The sequence below is a fragment of the Frankliniella occidentalis genome, unplaced genomic scaffold (assembly GCF_000697945.3).
Source record: "Frankliniella occidentalis isolate FOCC.00 unplaced genomic scaffold, Focc_3.1 Scaffold10, whole genome shotgun sequence".
Lineage (NCBI taxonomy): Eukaryota > Metazoa > Arthropoda > Insecta > Thysanoptera > Thripidae > Frankliniella > Frankliniella occidentalis.
Window position 1 is genome coordinate 1,476,465 of NW_026267140.1, and position 15,567 is coordinate 1,492,031.

Sequence of the window (15,567 nt, forward strand, 5' to 3'; positions counted from 1 at the left end):
CAGTACGGCGCACCCCCTAAGCAGCCCCAACAGCAGTACGGCGCACCCCCTAAGCAGCCCCAACAGCAGTACGGCGCACCCCCTAAGCAACCCCAACAGCAGTATGGCGCTCCCGCTGCGGCGGGACCAACAGAGCCTGGGAACACGGACGCCAGTCAGCCTGCCGAGCCTGCCACCGAGTCCCCAGATCAAGTCGTGGTACTCAACAACAAACTCCGCCAGCAGCTCCGCCAACAGCGCATCGTCCTTCAACGGTTGAGGCAGCAGGTGCGAGAGCAGCAGGCGCAGCTGGGGCAGCTCCAGCAGCTACGTGGCGTCGACCCGCAGCGCCTGGAGGACCAGCAGCTGCAACAGCAGCAGTTGGAGAGAGAGCAGGCCGAGCAGGCAGCACAGGGCGAGTACGTCGTTTCCTTGCCCAACGGGCGCCTGCAGAAAGTGCAATTCGCCTCCACTCCATCGTCGACGTCCATCTTTAAGCAGAGCGTCTCCCAGGCCCATGGTGCTACCCAGGACCCCGTCGACCAGCTCCCTGCCGCGGCGCCTGGGACCGCTCCCGCCACGTATGTCGCCCGCCTCCAGTTCATGGACGTCCCGCCTATTGACGCCCCCGTCTTCTCCTACTCCCCCAACGCTCCACTCGTTCGAGTTGCGTAAGACTGCTTTGGAAGGGCTCACACAACAATAAATACATAAACCAAAAATAGTGCTTCTTGGAAAAAAATGTCCTTTCCTTTCCAAGTAAGTTTAATGAATACTTGGCCATACTTGGAATTGATGATAATCATGTTGCATCTTACTAGGTAAATATTATATACAAGCTTGATTCATAGAACCAACACTGTCGGAAGTAAAACATAGAAGGTAGATTGAAACCTAATTTAATGTTACAAGATATTTTACATGAAGAGTTTTACTTCACATTTAAGAACTAGGAGAGAAATCACAGATCACAGATTTGTTGCATCAATGGCAGTTTGCTAAAATGTAAGTAGACCTACAGATTTAAAAACAATCACATATTAAGTTAAAATTAAAAATCAATAGGATGTCTATCCCTGGGAGAAAAATAAGGGGCAGAGTGACAGTTAAGTAGCACTTCTGCCTCTTAACGGCCACTTTATTAAGTGTCAGTTAAGTGGTTTGCGTTCCTGTGAAGTGCATTGAAGAGGTAAGCAAGTAGCAAGGAAATGGCGGTAAAGATCTAAAGTGGTAAAGCTGTTGAAATTCTACACCATGTTGAGACAGCCCTTGTGGTGTTGCCTATTGCGTAAGTTCCACACGTTTCCAGCAGGGACTGGTAAACCTTCCTTCACAAAAATTACAAGCGACTACCCTCAGTATCCTCACTGCAACTTCAAAATAGAACCTTTCCTACACCTGCATTGCCGACACTTACATGCCACTTAACCTGCCCCTTACTTGCCACTTTGTCACTTAATTTTTTTCCCAGGAATTAGACATATTTTAGGAGGAAAGGCATTAACACTCCAGTTACAAGCAAGAGAGTTCCAAGTACATTCAAACATAGAGATATTGCAAGTCTAGTAGATGAATCATTAACATATTTAGCCAAAAGAAGATCACATAGAACAGCAGATATATGTTGTCCATCAAAGAAAAACACTGGGAGAACATTTGCTACAGCTAGGCCTGATGATATTAAATAGACGTACTTTGTAAATGTTTCAACAACTTGAGGTACCAATGGATCGCACCTCTCCCACCTAGGAGTATAGTCACTGACTTTCACAGTTTGATAAATTTCGGCTGGATTACCAAGGAAAAGAACAACCTGTGAGCAGAAAGAGAAAGTTTCTTAGCCACTGTACATTTTATTCCTGCACTCTCAATTATTAACCGCAGTATCTCTCACACCAACCTGCCCTTCTGAACGATGAATTGTAACAAGCTTGGTATGGTTTCCAATAGTCGGACGAAGGCAGTGGAGGGGCGAAGCACACGAGTTGAGTGATTGAGTTGCACACAATTCATTTCCACTCTCTATGAGTTCTCTGGCCGAAAGACAAGAAAGTTCTGGTAGCGCAACAGGCCCACCAGAATCATCAACAAGTTGAAAACAAATGCGGCCTAATGCACTTGCATCTTTTGAACAACATTCAACAGCACCTCCAGCAACAGGGTGTTCTGCAAATTAAGGTGTAGTTGAAAAAATTTGATGGCTGTTAGTAGGTGATTCAGTTACATTTTCTACTGACCTGCAATTGATTCATCATTTTCTCGCACAAACTCTGCTGAAATACAGTAACCTGGAGTTGGATTTCGAAGAGCTTCCAAAAGGCACTTCTTCCATGAGATTGAGTTGGTGACAGGACACTCATTCAGTGCTGTTATAACATCATACTGTCGTAGGCCAGTTGGGCCGAGAACAGACGAATCCTAGTAAAAGTATAATGATGAATTAGTAACATAAATGGTAAGATAAAAAATCATGAAAGACATACGTAAGACATACGGGAGATATATCAGTCACAGAAACTCCCTCTCCATATATATAGAAGGGCTGATAAGCAATGGGTAGAACAAGAAGAACAAGTAGAGCATACAGTGCCAAAACAATATTATGCCACACCCCTGCACATAAAACTCGAAGCTTTCGTGATGGTGCAAGAGCATTTAGCTGGCTAGTATCTAAGTACACGTAAGCAGCAGGCAGGATGAAAAAAAGAGAAAACCCTGTGCCGTGAATATGAACGTCTTCCCTGCAAACAAACAAATTATTTTAAGCCATGAAAAAACAAAGTGAAAATGCATGCATTGAAACTTGTTCTCAACAGAACAATCTCCTTACCGCACAGCAGCAACTGCATGACCAACTTCATGCACAAAAGTACAAAGAAGAATTGTGATTCCGTAATAAGCAAAATCACTGAGAGGTAAGTTATAACCAGGAATTATGACCTAAAAATAGTACAATAATAATTTATCTGAATAGATTGAAAAGGTTCTGTTAAAAGAGAGATTGAAAAGCATTTGCCTACCACAGTGTCGAGCACGGAAGGATCATGAGCCTCAGTGGACAATCTTTGTTTAAGTTCTTTCATTATTGTTCGAGCAAGCAAAACAATTGCAAATGGTAGAAGTAGTACAGTGGTTATTGTTCCCACGGAAAACCACCATTGCAGGAATCTAGGCCTCCAGATTCCCCATTTCTGAAGGGGGCGGTTTAAACAAGGGGTAACCCATTGTAACATCATAAATTTCACATCGATGCCCGTTTTCTTCAGAAACAGTATGTACGGAAGATGACAACATGACTGCAAACAGAGGGACATACAATATTATTTTCTTTATTATTTAAAAGCAGTCATAGAAATTGAAAGTAATAAACAAGTACCTTGAAAATTGTGTTAAAAAAGAATAAAACACAATGTATAAATCCTATTGAGCAAAGTATAGTCACAGTATCCATTGTTTTGACCAGGTTAGAAGTGGGGTTTACTCAAAGCAGTGATAATATCCCATTAACGCACTTAACTTAATTGAGAGAAAACATTAGTTACTCGAACCGAAAAGTCTAAAGGAGCTTAGAAGAATAAAGTACTATCACAGATTCTTCATTCAAAACAAGATCATTCATCATTCGTCTCCTGCCTGGTATTATTACTTTACTTTAGATTTCTCATACAAACAAAAATAATCAATAAGCAGCAGACGACAACGACATAATCCTGCAGGACTTAGAGGCATTGCCAGCTCTTATTCTTGTACTTCATTGGTGTAGTGTTTTGTGACATGGCTCATGTTCCTGTTATTTGCGTTAGAATAACGGGCAGAATTTCCGCAAATTTCTCGACGTTGTCTCGCAGCCTAAAGGTAGGCAAGGTGAACAACATGCCGGGAGGCGCCTCGCTCTCGCTGCGTGATCCTGTGCACAACGTCAGAGTTTTCGATAACACTGGTTGGTGTTTCTTGGCGCTTTTGAGGTTGCGCATCTGCATTAAATATCAATTTCAGCATGCAAGCCATCAAAAGTGCGCAGTCAATCAAAGATAAGCGTGAGTTCAGATTGAGGGGGCATCTCTCTCGCTGAGATGAGAAATTTACAGACGTTGTAGACGTGGGTCGGCCGGTTGGTGGGTTGCGTCGTACCGTCTGCGCGTGGTGCATATTTTTGTCTTGGAAAGAAATACCATTTTTCAAGTGTTTTCTTTGCTGTTAAGATATGACACTTCAACTCGAAAGTATGTCTTTAAGTCCGGAAGAGTTAAACCGTCTGAAACAGCGTGCTTTTGAGTCAGAACAGCTTCTTTCTTCTTTGAAGGATGAGGTACGAGGTTAGGAGTAATGAGTACTTGTATGGTATTATTGTAGTAATAATAATACTAGAGTTTATATATCAGTGAATTACTCAGGTTTCTGTCTCTCGTTCTATTCTATGATCGTTCGGATTGATTTGAAAGTCTCCAGTTGTGAAGGGATTTAAACCTCATAAAATTTTATGTGATCTCTTTTTCCAGCTGGAAGAGTTGAGTTCCTTATACGTTAGTAAACGAAACCATGATTTGACAATTAGACTGACCCACGAAAATGCAGCTCTTAGGCGTCAAGTTGAAGAACAGAAGAACTTGTTGAACAAGATTGAATTGCAGAACCAAGTCCCTCAAGTAACTAATTATTACCTCATCAGCTACTGTTTGGTGTGTCTCTGAGCATTCTTCCAACATTTTAATATTTCCAGGTTCCCCGACCTCCGTTCCCACGCCAGGCTGGTGCAGGCATGTGTACATCCGCTGCGCCCCCTGCTCAAGGTAATGGCTAAGGTGATCTATCATGGACAACTTATTGTAAGTAAAATTCATTTCTTATCTAATTTACTTCCCAATCTGTCTGTTTTATACAAATAGCTGAAGACACAAGTCCTAAGGAGGAAAATAAACCCGCCAAACAAGCTAAGGCTGCTAAGAAGGACCAAACTAAGAAACCTATCGGTGAAACTAATAGCTCTTCAAATAAGCAAGAGGCACCCGTTGACATTAGTCGCCTGGACTTGCGAGTTGGACGCATAGTTTCAGCTAAGAAACACCCTGATGCTGATGCACTGTATGTTGAAGAAGTAGATGTGGGCGAGGATCAACCACGAACTGTGGTAAGTATTTTTGGCCGTTTCAGCATCTTTTTTCAGTGCAAAATTCTTTTTTCTTACTAATTTGTTTTCCAGGTCAGTGGCCTTGTAAGATTTGTTCCTCTGGAACAGATGCAGAATAGAATGGCTGTACTTTTATGCAATTTGAAACCTGCCAAAATGCGGGGAGTCACCTCCCAGGCTATGGTTATGTGTGCAAGTACCCCAGAAAAAGTTGAAATCTTGGATCCTCCTTCTGGATGTCAGCCAGGTGACCAGGTATGTGCCACTTCTGTTTTAACTGCTGTAGTTAAACAAATCCACACTTATTTTTGTTTCATGTGTTAGGTACATGTGGAAGGATATATCCGCAATCCTGATCCTGTCTTAAATCCAAAACACAAGGTATTTGAATCTGTTGCACCTGATCTAAAGACAGATAGCAAGAAAATAGCTACCTACAAAGGTATAGCTCTTCATGTGCCTGGCAAAGGAAATGTAACTGCACCATCTCTCACAGAAGTGCAGATAAAGTAGTTAATAGTAATTGGAGAATTTCACTTAATTTAAATTAAATCTTTCTTAACAATAACATGAATAGTTTATTACTAAAGGTGCCAAAGTAAAATACATGAAGCAAAAACCAATTTATACCATTTATTTTTATTTTCAAATATCTGACCTCAGTTCATTAAAATGTTACTGAAAGAATAGTTTTCTAGGCACACCATGCTTCAAATTGGTAATAACAACCACTTATTCCCAGCACAAGTGATCATAATCACAAATTAATTCATAGTTGTTAGTTAAAAATGAACGTGTAGCACAAATTCCAATATAGAAGGAAAAAAATCAATGACAATCCAGTACCTATCTTATGTCTTGCTGATACAGTGTACCAAGCATATGAGGACAGGTGTGTAGGTATTACCAACTGTCTCATTCTGTCAGTGTAGCTTTAATAGGCATCTCAAATGTCTATTGTTGACAGGTTGCTGAATTCTGACAATACAATTTACTAAAATCATGCAACCCATCTTGGAAACTAAAACTCCATGAACACTTCAAACATAGCTGCCACCTGCCTCCTCAGCGGTCACACAACGTCCAAAGATTTTCTTGATTCGCTGAAATACCAGATCTGCTGGCAGTGAAGCCTCCAGTCTGTAATGAATACCTTAAAAAAAAAAAAAAATGGAAATCATGAAAGTTTGACAGAAATAACGAAAGATAGGTCTAAGCTAATGTAATATGCCACAAACCTTGACGCTTGTAGTAATCAACAAGAGGCTTGGTCTGTTCGTGATAGGTCGATAGGCGCTTCTTTAATGAATCCACATTGTCATCAGACCGACGAATTAGAGGTTCTCCTGTGATCTATGATGGATCAATAAGAAAAATATGATCAGAAAAACATGTTGAAAATACAGTTAGTGTAGTTCTGGCTCAAGAAATCTATTTACATCATCCTTCATGGCTTCCTTAGGAGGGTGAAATTCTTCATGGTAAGACCTTCCACTTTGGGGATGGATCAATCGACCTGTAATGCGCTTCACAAGTAGGCTGTCTTCAATGGCAAATTCAAGAACTCCATCCAGTGGTGTATTACGTGCACCCAGTAGGTTGTCCAGCTATGTACAGAAATATAATTAGATGCTTGCTCTTCCCAGATGCCTCAGGGAAAATATAGACTTTTCCATACCTTAGAAGCTTGAGCAACATTACGAGGAAAACCGTCAAGGAGGAATCCATTCCTGCACTCAGGTTTATTCAAATTGGCAGCTATTAAATCCACTACAAGTTCGTCACTCACAAGTTTTCCTGTGAAAGTAGAAAAGCATACAAGCAATCAGTAATAGAACCAAAAAACTGACCACAGATCCCTAAAATTATGCTAGGGCTTGGTCAGCACGTAGTCATTCGTAAGTTTTAGAGTATTTGACAGGTGCCCAAAAGCAATAGGAAGAGTAATTTGAACCAACCTGCATCCATCGTTGCCTTCAACTTCTTGCCTAGCTCAGATCCAGAGGATACCTCTGCTCGGAGCATGTCACCCGTAGAAAGATGACATACACAATATTCTTCCTTCATCTTTGGACCCTGAAAACATTCCGTTGCTTAAGGTAAAAATTCAAAGAGAGAAACAGAGAGACAAGCCAAGGATATTGGAAAGCATCAGCAAGGTTCTAAGAAAACAACAGACATAATAAAGCACAAGAAACATAAACAAGCATGTGATGATATTCTGTGACCAACCTGAGTACCTTTCCCTGAGCCAGGAGGGCCTAGGAGAACGACATTCACTCCCCTAGTTCGCTTGGGGTCCCATCGGCCATCCAAATACATATCAGCATGATTTTGATTGAACCAAGACAACTTTCGTTTCAAATTTTCCCATGGCAGATCCTGCACCATCTTGAATAGGAATTGGTGACAAACCGCGAAAGACTAAAAAATACGTGACCTCGCAAGCCCGGGCTCAACCCAACAGCCAACGGGGACCCAGCTGGTGAGAGAGAAAGGTACGCCTAACCTAGCGGTGAAGTGTCGGAAAGTTGCGGTGAAGGGTGAGATGGGGTTCTCTTTTTCAGACGTTAGTTTGTACGGACTATTTACAGTTTTGAAACCGGAGGTTGTTAACTTTTCAGTAGAAGAAGGCGTTGCGTTGCACATCGCAGTATGAAAAATTCTGCGTGCGAGACAACTGGAACGGATGTCACAGTTGGCGCGAGGAGTGGAATTCGTTCGGGCTCTCGAATGTCGGTATCGCCGTTCCAAAAAGACAACCAAAAAGTTCTCTTCCATAAGGTAGGAAAGTTGTCTAATCTGATCTGATTGGTTGTGGTGAGGTACTAATCATGTCTCCCTGTCGTCGGCTGTTCTCTATTTCATTAGGAAAGGGTTCGAATACCCACATTTGTCATGGTAAACAAGCAGCAACTCAGTTTTCTTATTACTTTATTTGAATAAATAAACACCAATTTTGGCACAGTGAAATAATCTTAAAGTACGTCATTATCACAAAACATTATGACAAGTGTCCTAACATTCAATACATGTAAAATCTCTCCTTACATTATGTGACATAATTATCACTGGAAAAGAAAAACTTAAATGTAAAAAAATCTACAATTTATTTTCTTAAACATTAACATTTATAAAACTCATTAAAAAATTCATAATGAAGTGTTCTTTGTTGAAAAGACAGTGGAAAGGTAAATTCAGCCGATGGAGTACACAGTGAATATTAAACTAGAAGTACAGGAGTACAATAACATCATGGAATGTCTCTCAAATATAAATAATTATTTCATATATCAAGTGAGAACTAACCACTAGTCACACAGCCTTATTTGTTGAAATACTGTTGGGCGAATGGAGCAGTAGTGGTGCATTGCCAAATTCATAACTTCTTTTAGAGCATTGCAATTGAACTTCAACAGATATGAATGATATGGGACAAAATTTTATACTATTAGCCTTAAGGTCAAACATAGAACAGTACAGTTAGTGACTTGCATTGCCAATCTCCTCAGCCTCCTTGATGGAGTCTGGCAGAGACTTGTCTTTGGTTTCAGGGAAGAAGAGTGAGAAGAACCCTCCAACTATAGATGAGACAGCGAACAGTGTTAACGGAAGACTCTCATTTATGGTCGCCTAACAAATAGAAAACAAATATTACATCCATTAAAAATAGGTCCCACGAATAAAGAGCAAACCAGTAATATCTGGAGCACTCACCAGCAGAGGTGTCTGTGGGGCAAGCATGGACCCTATCCGGCCGAACATGGAACAGTAACCCAGCAGCGAGTGGCGCACGTTGGTGGGGAAGAGCTCGGCCGTGTAGACATACACCACGGCGAAGGAGATTGTGATGGCAAACTTTCCAATCATGAACATAGTAAGCCTGGTGTACAGGTAGCCTGAGAGGAGAATAGAAGGAAGATATCCGTGAGAATCAGAACAAATAAACATGTCAGCAGGGTGGCTCACGGACCCGCATTGTAACCGCAGGCAGGCGTGTGGGTTGCCTACTCGTTCAAGGTCATTATTAAGCGTCCCTGAGACGATAGGCTAGACCAGCCGGAACGCGGTCTGCTTTCTGCGTGCATGCCTTCAAAATGTTCCGGGTTCCGTGTCCGTGGGTCACTCTGTTCATTAGGCATTTGGAGGGCCAGGAGTACCCGTCAAAACCACCCAAGATGACACCACACCACATACAGGGTGGTCCACAGGCCCCTTCCTTTATTTTGCTTATACTGTACCGCATGCAGGCGTGCGGGCGGGCTTGCCTACCGTTTCTCACCAAGGCGCCTTACGGCCCCGTGTGAGTATGCAACCCGCACGCACGCCTGCATGCGGTACAGTATAAGCAAAATAAAGGAAGGGGCCTGTAGACCACTCTGTAACCTACCCTCTGGTATAGCGAGGAAGGAGATGCAGCATGCGCCGGCAATGATCATGGTGCTTGATAAGCAGGCCCTGCGCCCAAACACGCCCATGAGCCATAGTTGCGCCAACAGCGCCGGCAACTCGATCAATGTGACCAGGATGAAGTTGAGGTAGTCATTGCCTGCCATCGACACGGAATTGAGCGACAAGCCGTAGTACACGAAAGTGTTGGCCATCCTGGGGAGAAAAATAAAAGTGAATGTTGGGCGTTGGGCGTTGGGCGTGCATGTAGCCAGACTGGTGACCGCTGCCGTGGCTTACCAGCAGTACGAGCAGTTGATGAACCTCACGAGCAGCCTGCTCGACTTGAATGTGGCCAGCAGGTTCGAGATGGTACTGCCTTCGGCCAGGCAGCCCTTGGACTTTTCCTCGCGGCTGATCTTTCTGCTCTTGCCCAGAAGCCCCTTCTCCGCATCAGTTTGTTTAACCTGAGACATGCGAAAGCTAATGTAATGTACGACGAACACCATCCTCGATGATGAAGGCTGAGAGAAGCGTCGTCTCGCTTTCGCTGTCCTTCCCCCCTCCCCCTCTTTCTCACCGTGTCCTCCCCCTTGACCTGGACCAGATCGACGCGATCCTCGAGCGCCTCGTTTATGGTGATCCGATTGAACTTGGCAACCTTCCGGATGATGGAGTCAGCCTCAGCATACCGCCCCTTGGACGCCAACCACCTCACGGACTCTGGGGTGGGCCTGCGTAGAGGAGAGCAGAATAACGGTCAGATAGTTGATCCAGGAGGCGTCGATGCGACTACGAGCACACACGGCCAGTTAGTCAATCTCACCACAGGAGCAGCAAGCAAAGGAAGCCGGGCACGTAGATGGAGCGGAGCATCCATCGCCAGTCAAACACCGCCCAGGCGACGGCGCCCAGCACCACCTGGCCCGCCGAGTAGAAGAGGTTCAGCACGGTGCCCGCCATCACCCGCTTGTCCGGGCCGACAAACTCGAGCGCTGCAAACACAACCATACAGTGAGTGAACGTCAGCACAAGCGCTGTGCAAGTTTTCCGGACCGACAAACTCGAGCGCTGCGCACAACCAGTCAGTAAGCTAAAGTGCACGAGTGTGCAAGCGAACCGCTTTCAGAAAAGAAAGGCGGCAGGCCGACGAGCAGCCACGTGCGCAGGATGGGTTGCCTACCCACACGGCGCGCGCAGCAGCACCACCGGCGACGCCCCGTCCGTCCGTGAGAGGGAATGCGTCTCCAGAACTCAACGCCACCAAAGAGTGACGACATAGCAGGGCAACTCACCGAGAATGAAGCCAGCACTGAACACACCCGCACCGAAAAAGGCATCGAGGAATTCAAAAGTCAGCATCATGCCGAGGTTGGTGGAGAAGGAGCGGATGATGCCCATGCAGCACGTGACGGCCCACGAATAAAAGAGTAGGCTCTTCCGCCCGTACCTAATATGGCAAATAAATGCATTAAAATGATTGCAGAGAGATGGCGAAGAGATAAAGTCGAGCAAGAAAGTTAATTAGGATTGCGGAGCACGCTTCCGTACGACCTGTCGCAACGCAACACGTGGCAGCGCAGCCTTGGTCGCAGCGCGACGCGAGCGACGGATTGTTCAGGTAACCACGTGTACATAGTTTTTAAATGGGGCAATTTTGATCAAATTCATTGGAAGGGTTGAGTGGGCTTCTCGGAAGAAAAAAAGGTTCATCCAATATTCCGATATTTGTGTGGACAACGACTCCGAATACCTACCGATCAGACCAGAACCCGGCAAACGGCAGTCCGGCGAACAGCCCGATGTTGTTGACGGTGCCTACAATGGAGAGCTGCCACTTGTTCTCGTCACATGTTATATTCCACTGAAACAGGACAGAAAATTATCGAATTACACACACATAACTAAACCTTTGTGTAGGGAAAAACATACCAGGTGGCTGATTGGCTAATTGACCACGACCACGAGCATGCTGTGCTCGATGCTGTGCCTAAGCTGTGCCGCATTCTCAAGTGTGTAGGAGGGTTGCCTATTCGATCGGCCCGTCGGGCGCCATGGTCTGGGGCGAACACCACTCACCTCGCTGGCGATGGAGTTCATCTGGCCGGGCTCGAAGACCCAGTCCTGGCAGCGCACCACCTCCTTGTTGAAGAGGTCGGCGGAGCAGCCCCCGGCGACCGAGGACCCATTCCAGGTGTGCGGGGCGTAGCGGTGGCAGGCGCTGGGCTGGCCGCCGCCGTCGTGCGGCACGGCGTGCACCAGCCAGTCGGGTAGGTACTGCACCAGCCCCTTGTCGCCCAGCGGGCCGGCCGCGCCCTCGCACTCGGGCACGCGACACCTGTGGGGCAGAGAGCGGCTCAGTTTATTTTCAGTTATATTTCGATATAAATTCGATATTTTACGATATCGAGAGTTTGATAATCCCTCGATATCGAAATATCGGACTTGCTCGATACGATATGTGTTGGCCATATTCAGACAAATCGTTTTCTCGACATGATTTGATATTGCGATATCAACTCGATATTATCGAGACTCGGTGCATCGAGTGTATGTTCGATACTTGGTTCGATATCAAAGTCTGGATATCGTACAGCCCTAGAGCTGCGGCTCATCCGCGCTGGCTCCCAGGGCCGCTGGACGCGAGCCAGGACAGCACCGCTCTTGGGCAAGCGGCAGCAAGCTGCGCACCGAGTGTATTGTACACGGCACACCTTGACCCGCCCTCGCGGCCCAACATTGTCCGGTCGCGGAGCGAAGATCGCGAGCCTCGCGCCAGAGAGCCGAAGAGGCACTTTCTAGTCAGTCAGTGAGACTGCTGTACCGACCGCGCATGCAGGCGAGTGGACGGGTTGCCCACCCGGCAGGCAAAGTCGAGCCCGCTTGTTGTTGCAGAAAAGCCCGTCCCGTGTGGTAACTCTGCAACCCCTCCCAGAGGTACAGGTGCAGCGGCCCACTCGGCCCGCCATGTCAGCGCCGGGCGGGCGGCGGCGGCCAGCCTTGGGTTCAAACACTGCCGCACAGCCGCGCTGCAGCCGCGTGGGCACGGCGACGTACATGGCGACACATGGATGCGGGTCGGACCCGGCCGGGTGTTGCAGGCGGAGTGCGGGTGGTCAGCGAAGGGTAGGAGTGGGCAGCAAATGGGAGAAGGGAGCACAGGGGGTTGGGAGCGACCCGAATCACGGCTGACTCCAGTTCAGTCGCAAGGCAAGGGCAGGGCGGGGATGGTGTAGGTGGGCGCGGCGCACACAGTGCAGGCCAAGCGAGTCAGCAGAGCCCGGCCGGGCCGAGCGGGCCGGGCCGGGCCGTGTGCCGAAGTGACAAGCGGCAGCGGCCTTGCAATAAAAACAAAAACGAAGAGGCATCCAGTTTCAGGCGGTTCTAACCAGATCCACTCCACATTCACTCTACTACACATTTCCCTGGGCGGGCAGGCGGGCCGTGCACAGAGCGTGCAGGCGCAGGCACACCGTGAGAGCGTTACCCGGGCCGTGAGCTTCAACGGCGCATTGGCGGCGAGCGGGCTTACCTAGCCGCTCGGGACAAAGATGGCACGGGCACGGGCACGGGCACGTGCACGGGCACGGGCACGGCATATGACGACGTCCACGGAGACAAGTCCGCAACAACGCGATACACGAAGCAGAACAAGGAACGCGATGCGGTGATATTACTGCTGCTTTGAAACTACCACATTTGCCGGAGATAACCAAGCAGCGCTTTGTGCTCGGGTTTTCAAGCAAAGACAGCAACTTTGAAGCAGAGACGCATTTGCCGCGCAGCAGGACGCGGACCAGAGACTCCCAGATACACCTCCGGCCGGCCTTGGCCGACCTCGCCATCCGCTCGCGGAGCAACACCAAGCAGCACGCGACACTGCCCTACGACAACACGAGGCTCCAGCTGGAGGCCCCGCCCCGCGGGGAAGCACTCCGTTCATTTAACCGCCCGCGATAGTAGTTAAGTGGCATCATCTGGGCGGAGCCGAGTCGGGCCAGGCCGCGCGCACGTGTGTGCCGACTGTGACCCTCGCGAAAAGTGTGTCGGCCTTGCGGTCGTCCCAATGCTGGACCACTCGCGGTCGGAAGCAGCGCGCGTCGCGCGTCCTTCGCACATTTTTTTCATCCCCAAAGTGGCTTACAGTCGTCAAAGTCGGGGGGCGGTCATAGCAAGTATAAAGTGAACTTCTTAGTAACACAGGAGGCAGCCGCACACCTCGCATAAGAGTAGGCGTGATCTAGGATTTGCTTGGTCTTATTCGAAATGAAGTCGCATTGCAACCATTATTCAATCGAATTTCACCGGTGTGCGACACGGGAATAACAATGTCGCGCTTTTTGACCAATGTCAGGGGGATTGCAGTGCGGATTGCAGTGCGGATTGCAGTGATGATTGCAGTGCGGATTGCAGTGCGGATTGCAGTGATGATTGCAGTGCGAATTGCCTATCCATCAGCTACCTCATTAAGGGTGTAAAAGGAGGTGCCGAGACTCCCCCTCGCCCGTCAGCCCTCCGCCTCCTCTACTCACCTGTACTCGAGGTCCTTGGCCGTGAAGACGTACGTCAGCGTGTAGATGGCAGAGAAGAGGATGGGGAAACTGATGGCCACATAGTTGGCGAACTGGAAGCGGCCGAAGTCGCCCAGCTGCAGCAGAATGGTGTCCAGGTCCGCACGCGTCATGGTGGCGGCGGGGTCAAAGTTTCGAGCACGAGTCACACACCCCCTGGTCTAGGGTTTGGAGCCGTTGGGTTGGGCAGCGCCGACTTGCTCTGCACTGCGCGGCTGGCTGCGGTCGCTGCGATCCTCCTCAGCAGCTGTCGGGCATCGCCCGTGAGCCTGCTGCTCTGGCGGTGGTCCTGGTAGTCCTGGTCCTGCTGCTGGTCGAGACGTCGGACAGCATACCTCTCCTCAAGAGCGGGCCAGGCCTCATCCCTCGGTCTCGGCGGCAGCCACCTACACGGCAAAAAAAAAAAAATATAATAATGAAGACAATCATAATGGGGAGATAACGTCACAACAAGAGAAATGACGCTGGTGCCAGAGGCTTCTCGTTCACACGAAGCCGGCCGTCCTGCTCGTTTTGTCCGGATGTTCGATAATCCCCACCCCTCCCGCTCCTGAGGCTGGCGCTGTCGTTGCTGAGCGCGGTCTTCCTCCATGACGACGGTCGCACGCCCGATGCCAGGGGTCATCATTCACGACGCGGGGAACAAACGTCAATCCGAAAGCGCAACCAATTATTAAATGGAAGGCCTTTCTATCTGCCCTCTTTAGGGGGCGACTTATCATGGAATTCCCTCGAATGAACTTTCTTGTGGTTGCGGTTTCCCGCAACACAAAACAGCGAATGAAAGTGTTTATTGTGGAGAGGAGAGAGGGGAAGGGTGGAGACGGGGATGGCGGAGAGAGGGAGGGCGGAGAGGGGGGTCCAGCGGGGCCGGGGCGAGCGGCTGGGCCAGCTGGTGCTGCTGGTGTTGACGTAAATAATCTTATCGGCATGTGAGCCGACCGCAGGGCCACGGGGGCGGCCCGGGCATATCATTACACACGCTGAACCACTGGCGACGACATTGCAGCCAGCGAGGGGAACAGCCACTACTTTCAAATTTTGGCGGGAAAGCGTTTGGCTAAATTGGAGCAATCATCCAAAACCGTGTATGCGGTCCGATGGCCCCTTCCTTCTGCCTTCTTACCTGGAGTATAACCTAGGGATAACTGTCAGAGTTTCATAGCAAAAGACCCAGGTAAATGATAGGAAAATTGTTGGGCGCCATTCTGAATTGGCGACCTGACCCTACTGCGCCGTCGTCTCGCGACTCGCGAACGCACTCACGCCTCCTCGTTAGGCACAAGTGGCATCGATTGGCTCCGCAAACAGCAGCGTGGCGCTGGCGGGGGACCGTCTACAAAAAGGGGAGGGGGGGAGCAGTGACCGCGGGTCGAGCTCCAACACAGAATCCTGCATGATATTGCACATTGCCACAGACGGACGAGGGATTCACATGTGTCAATTAAGTGAGGCTGCACACTCACGCTCTGCTCAGTAAAGATTTAATTAGAGCATGGG

At 48.2% G+C, this 15,567-nt stretch overlaps 5 protein-coding genes across 8 annotated transcripts in view; 2 read left to right on the forward strand and 3 right to left on the reverse strand.

Annotated features, from left to right (window-relative positions):
* Positions 1-703, forward strand: part of LOC113214408 (trithorax group protein osa-like) — a 2,970-nt gene extending 2,267 nt beyond the window's left edge. The window contains exon 4 of the mRNA XM_052277392.1: positions 3-703. Within this exon, the coding sequence (XP_052133352.1) occupies positions 3-654 (652 nt within the window). The 3' untranslated portion in view covers positions 655-703. The remainder of the gene's footprint in view (positions 1-2) is intronic.
* LOC113214407 (membrane-bound transcription factor site-2 protease) lies at positions 702-3,658 on the reverse strand. Its single transcript, XM_026433754.2, has 7 exons — positions 3,356-3,658; positions 3,000-3,275; positions 2,810-2,919; positions 2,474-2,720; positions 2,217-2,397; positions 1,880-2,145; positions 702-1,792 (listed from the first exon to the last, which is right to left on the reverse strand). The coding sequence occupies exons 1-7, from the start codon at positions 3,428-3,430 to the stop codon at positions 1,454-1,456; spliced, it is 1,494 nt and encodes a 497-aa protein (XP_026289539.1). The 5' UTR covers positions 3,431-3,658; the 3' UTR covers positions 702-1,453.
* An 8-nt stretch (positions 3,659-3,666) lies between these two features.
* LOC113214409 (aminoacyl tRNA synthase complex-interacting multifunctional protein 1) lies at positions 3,667-5,730 on the forward strand. 2 transcript variants are annotated; one of them, XM_026433760.2, is made up of 6 exons: positions 3,667-3,834; positions 4,479-4,625; positions 4,700-4,769; positions 4,866-5,107; positions 5,180-5,362; positions 5,432-5,730. In XM_026433760.2, the coding sequence occupies exons 1-6, from the start codon at positions 3,754-3,756 to the stop codon at positions 5,618-5,620; spliced, it is 912 nt and encodes a 303-aa protein (XP_026289545.2). In that variant the 5' UTR covers positions 3,667-3,753; the 3' UTR covers positions 5,621-5,730. The 2 variants fall into 2 exon arrangements, with proteins under 2 accessions (XP_026289545.2, XP_026289543.1); XM_026433758.2 differs by lacking the exon at positions 3,667-3,834 and adding an exon at positions 4,060-4,288.
* Positions 5,731-6,022: 292 nt separating this feature from the next.
* LOC113214410 (adenylate kinase) lies at positions 6,023-7,652 on the reverse strand. The gene is made up of 6 exons (XM_026433761.2): positions 7,340-7,652; positions 7,066-7,183; positions 6,786-6,904; positions 6,547-6,714; positions 6,346-6,460; positions 6,023-6,260 (listed from the first exon to the last, which is right to left on the reverse strand). The coding sequence occupies exons 1-6, from the start codon at positions 7,496-7,498 to the stop codon at positions 6,148-6,150; spliced, it is 792 nt and encodes a 263-aa protein (XP_026289546.1). The 5' UTR covers positions 7,499-7,652; the 3' UTR covers positions 6,023-6,147.
* A 372-nt stretch (positions 7,653-8,024) lies between these two features.
* Positions 8,025-15,567, reverse strand: part of LOC113214415 (solute carrier family 22 member 4) — an 11,887-nt gene continuing 4,344 nt past the window's right edge. For all 3 annotated transcript variants that reach the window (XM_026433768.2, XM_026433771.2, XM_026433770.2), the window contains exons 2-11: positions 14,029-14,453; positions 11,576-11,834; positions 11,254-11,360; positions 10,792-10,946; positions 10,323-10,491; positions 10,077-10,230; positions 9,797-9,963; positions 9,498-9,712; positions 8,825-9,006; positions 8,025-8,740 (exon numbers count right to left, since the gene is read on the reverse strand). In XM_026433768.2, the coding sequence (XP_026289553.1) occupies positions 8,591-8,740; positions 8,825-9,006; positions 9,498-9,712; positions 9,797-9,963; positions 10,077-10,230; positions 10,323-10,491; positions 10,792-10,946; positions 11,254-11,360; positions 11,576-11,834; positions 14,029-14,180 (1,710 nt within the window). In that variant the 5' untranslated portion in view covers positions 14,181-14,453 and the 3' untranslated portion in view covers positions 8,025-8,590. The remainder of the gene's footprint in view (positions 8,741-8,824; positions 9,007-9,497; positions 9,713-9,796; positions 9,964-10,076; positions 10,231-10,322; positions 10,492-10,791; positions 10,947-11,253; positions 11,361-11,575; positions 11,835-14,028; positions 14,454-15,567) is intronic.

Excerpts from the sequence above, each read along its gene's own strand:
- LOC113214409 (XM_026433758.2), top strand. The coding sequence starts at position 4,184 with ATGACACTTCAACTCGAAAGTATGTCTTTAAGTCCGGAAGAGTTAAAC. Across the intron at positions 4,289-4,478 it reads TTTCTTCTTTGAAGGATGAG|CTGGAAGAGTTGAGTTCCTT; the intron begins GTACGAGGTTAG and ends CTCTTTTTCCAG. Across the intron at positions 5,108-5,179 it reads AGGATCAACCACGAACTGTG|GTCAGTGGCCTTGTAAGATT; the intron begins GTAAGTATTTTT and ends TTTGTTTTCCAG.
- LOC113214410 (XM_026433761.2), bottom strand. The coding sequence starts at position 7,498 with ATGGTGCAGGATCTGCCATGGGAAAATTTGAAACGAAAGTTGTCTTGG. Across the intron at positions 6,905-7,065 it reads GAAGGCAACGATGGATGCAG|GAAAACTTGTGAGTGACGAA; the intron begins GTTGGTTCAAAT and ends CTACTTTCACAG. Across the intron at positions 6,261-6,345 it reads TGATTACTACAAGCGTCAAG|GTATTCATTACAGACTGGAG; the intron begins GTTTGTGGCATA and ends TTTTTTTTTAAG.
- LOC113214407 (XM_026433754.2), bottom strand. The coding sequence starts at position 3,430 with ATGGATACTGTGACTATACTTTGCTCAATAGGATTTATACATTGTGTT. Across the intron at positions 2,721-2,809 it reads CATGCAGTTGCTGCTGTGCG|GGAAGACGTTCATATTCACG; the intron begins GTAAGGAGATTG and ends GTTTGTTTGCAG. Across the intron at positions 2,398-2,473 it reads CTGTGACTGATATATCTCCC|GATTCGTCTGTTCTCGGCCC; the intron begins GTATGTCTTACG and ends TACTTTTACTAG.